Raw genomic sequence first — 3,628 nt, 5'->3', positions numbered from 1 at the left:
GGCAAGAGGCGACAGGAGAGGGGTGGGGACCTCAGTGCCCTCGGACGGGTGGGGGGGAAATCCCGTTTGATGTTACCGACCCCGTACCCTCTCCCTCCTTCGATGCGCGGAGCATCGGGAGCCGTGTTCAGCGGGGGTGCGGAGCGTGGCCGGACCGGCTGAAACGCAAGGGCGGGATAGGAAAGGAAATGGGAAAGGAAAGGAAAGGAAAGGAAAGGAAAGGAAAGGAAAGGAAAGGAAAGGAAAGGAAAGGAGATGGGAAAGGAAAGGAAAGGAAAGGAAAGGAAAGGAAAGGGAAAAAGGGAAAGGGAAAAAGGGGAAAGGGAAAAAGGGAAATGAAAGAAGAATTTCTGCAGTGTGGAAAGGTGGGCTGAGGATGGGGAAGGTGTGAAGGGAAGCAGAGTGCGCAGCCGAGTCCTGCCTCTTGTGGGAGGCTCCCTTTGTGCTGGAGGAAAAATTCATCCGAGAAATGGGGCTGATTCCGAGAGGAAAGGTAGAGCCTTAGCAAAGAGTAGAAGGGTGAAGCTTATGCACTTCACAGAGGCGTCTTTTTCCCCAAGCGAACTGGAGGTTAACCTGCTGAAAAAGGGAGGTGAAGACACTGGTTTCTTTAGTCAGGATGGATTCTGGAGGTGTTGGAGTAAGTACGGCTGACTGTTAACCCTCTGGGAAGAAAACTTGGTTTGTTTTGGGTTTTTTTCTCTCCCTCTACATTGAAGCTTTGTGCAGCCTCAGCCAGAAGCACAAATCCACAAAACCTTTGTGTGCAGACAACTCCCAGGTGTAACTCTTTGCTCCGAACCTGTTTTCTTTCATCCAGAATAAAATGTTTGCCTTTTTTTAACATCAGAAGCAGTTAACCATCAACTCACACAAAGCCAGGTGTGATCTTTGGCAAATGCTAAAGAACTGGTCTCCCTCATGCCTCTGTTGATAGTTACTGTGGACAGCATGAGTATCTTGCCTGTCTTCTGGATTTCAAACTTAAACATCATTTCCCATTTGGATGTTTCCAGGTCCCAATATGTAAGCTTTCCTTAAGTCTTTCAGGTTTTGTTGTTTAGTGTTACCAAAGGCCAATTGCACGACCATTTTAAATTCACCTAAGTCTTCTTTGGATGACCCAGTTATGTGCTTAATCCTAGTTGGGTCTGGAGGTGCCTTTTCAATACTGTTCTCAAGACAAACAACATATTATGCTTTTAAAATGCATATGGGACAGGTCCTGTCCCATATGTAGTGCTCCTAATAAGTGCTACAATAATAGCCATGTATTATTAAAAATAATAAATTAATGAAGCAGACCAGGCAAAAGTAACTCCTTTCTTGCAGAAGAGACCCATATAGTGAAAGAACCATAAGAGATGAGTAACCACAACAACCTGAAGGGAAAAGAAAATGCAATTATGTAGGTAGAAGCAAAAACATAAGAGATGAAACAGGGACCTCTTGTGTACCTAAGGAAATGGTTATGAAGATTAGAGTGGCTCACAGTATTGGAAGCTGCACCAAGGTCAAAGAGAACAACAGGGGAAAAGGGCTTTTATTAGCAAAAGAGAGACTATTAACTTAACAATAGAAAGTGTGTTACCTCGTGGGTAATTTACAGACACACAGTAAAAGATACTGTTGTTTGAGCTTACTGTGGAAGCACTACAAAAAGGTTTTCATTGTAGAAAGACAGTTGGCAGTAGCAGGCGTTTTAGCAACACACTACAGATTCTGGCAGAGTAACAGAAATATGGATGGAATAAATACTGTGGGATGCAGTACTGGCAGATGAGACCAAACTAAATGAAAAGGGCAAGGAAACTTATTTTGAGAATGTGTAGTGATGTAATGAGCTAAGAGGATGGCAAAGAATAAGAGAGGGCTGGTGGCTGTCAAATTGAAGAAAGGCAACACATTAGTTAAGAATTGGAACCGGATGATGCCTGCGCAGTTGGGAGCAATGTATGTTTTTCTATCTCATTTTACAAAGACAGATCTAATTGTCTATTGAAATACAGAATAGCTTCCACTCAGAACAGTGTTGTCTTCAGCATGAGCTTGAACTGATCAGGGAACAAACAAGCTGACTTACCAGATTTTTCTGTATAAATATTATGAGCCCAGCTCATCTGAAAGTAAGCAAGCATGCTAAAAATGTTCAAACAAGAACTACATTTGGTTAATGCATCTAGGAGCAATTGTCACTATCCAAAACACCCGTCCTCCTCTATATTATGTGAGCAGACAGCTTTCCCAATTTCCTTCAAAATGCCATCTAGGAAGCTGTAATAGGGTCAAAATATACCCCTTTCTGGGTTTATCTGTTAACAACATAACATAAAAGACTTGTATTCCAGGCTTGGCTGTCATGAGTGTTTCTTTAAGGGTAAAGCTAGAACCACTGAGGTATTTAATTCCTGGTTCCTGTCCTTTGAACAGTCCAGGCTAGTGAGACAGTATGTGAAGACAGGATAAGCCCTTTGGGAACATTAAATTAAGTCTGTGTTTTGCAAGGATTATTATATTTTTCGTGGAGTGATGTGGGCATATGTGAATTCTGCAGTTCTCTTGTCTTGGATCTTGTGGAGTTTTGTAACTGCAGGCCAAAGCAGGCAGCTGCTGGGTTTGCCTGAAGTGTTGTGCAAGCCATACCAGAAAGCTGTGGCTCTAGAAGAGCAAAAACTAAAGCCCTTTGGTTTTCCTTCCATACAGGGATGAATCAGCAAGCTCTTTCTCTTCAGCCAAGTGACATTTGTTTCTGTTATGCCCACAATGCAACTAATGAGCCACCAGCGTCACTGAGTCAGCAAGAGTTGCTCTCTTAGCAGGGGTAGAAAGAAGAGTTCGTCGAGGAATGTTACCAGCCTAAGCAGCTTTATAGTGTATAAATGACCTGTCTCTTGCCTAAACTCAGTATATAACAAGGATGTGAATCTGCGGAAATGGACAATCTAAGGAGAGCAAATAGCCTCCTGCGCAGCCCAGTCTCCCTTATCACATTGTGTTTTTCTCTACTTGATAACATATCTGGGAAATTTTAATCCTTAGGTAAAGGCTGTAGGGTAGACATGAATTTTAAATAAACAGCAGTTCCACCCTGAGCTGGGCGCCCTTTACTGTCATTCGTAGAGCAGAAATCAGATGTCAGCACCAGTATGCATAATGGCAATATTAATTTCCTCATGTGGGTAATACCTTTTAGATTGTTTTGTGCTTCTTGGGACAGTGATCTTGCCTGTATTCAGAGTTACAGCATCCAACCTCTTATGGCGTATGATAGTAACAGAACTGAGGGAAAATAGGATTCTCTAAGGTGAAGCAAAAATCTTCCGTGTTTTTCATTTTGCAGGAGATCCAGCTGTGGGGAAGAGTGCTTTAGCCCAGATGTTCCGCAATGATGGGGCTCATTTTCAGAAGAACTACACACTGGTAAGCATACAACAGGTTCAGACTGCTATGCAACATTTTTCTAAGTTGCTTGAGAACAAAATAAATAATATGGTTTTAAGTTGAGGCATTCAAGGTGGGGGTCTTATTCGGGTTTTCTTTCTCTTACAACCTAGATTCTGAAGAGAAACCATTTAATGCTCTATAAGTCTTTACATTGTGTGGGTGCTGGTTTTGAAACTTAATGCAG

General features: G+C 42.5%; 1 protein-coding gene across 1 annotated transcript in view; it reads left to right on the top strand.

The window, feature by feature from the left end:
- The first annotated feature begins 3,340 nt into the window (after positions 1-3,340).
- The window catches only part of IFT27 (intraflagellar transport 27), a 4,525-nt gene continuing 4,237 nt past the window's right edge, over positions 3,341-3,628 (top strand). The window contains exon 1 of the mRNA XM_010171434.1: positions 3,341-3,420. Coding sequence (XP_010169736.1) covers positions 3,376-3,420 — 45 coding nt within the window. The 5' untranslated portion in view covers positions 3,341-3,375. The remainder of the gene's footprint in view (positions 3,421-3,628) is intronic.

Source organism: Antrostomus carolinensis, unplaced genomic scaffold, assembly GCF_000700745.2.
Source record: "Antrostomus carolinensis isolate BGI_N321 unplaced genomic scaffold, ASM70074v2 scaffold36650, whole genome shotgun sequence".
Classification (NCBI taxonomy): domain Eukaryota; kingdom Metazoa; phylum Chordata; class Aves; order Caprimulgiformes; family Caprimulgidae; genus Antrostomus; species Antrostomus carolinensis.
This window is presented reverse-complemented; position numbering and strand designations above follow the sequence as displayed.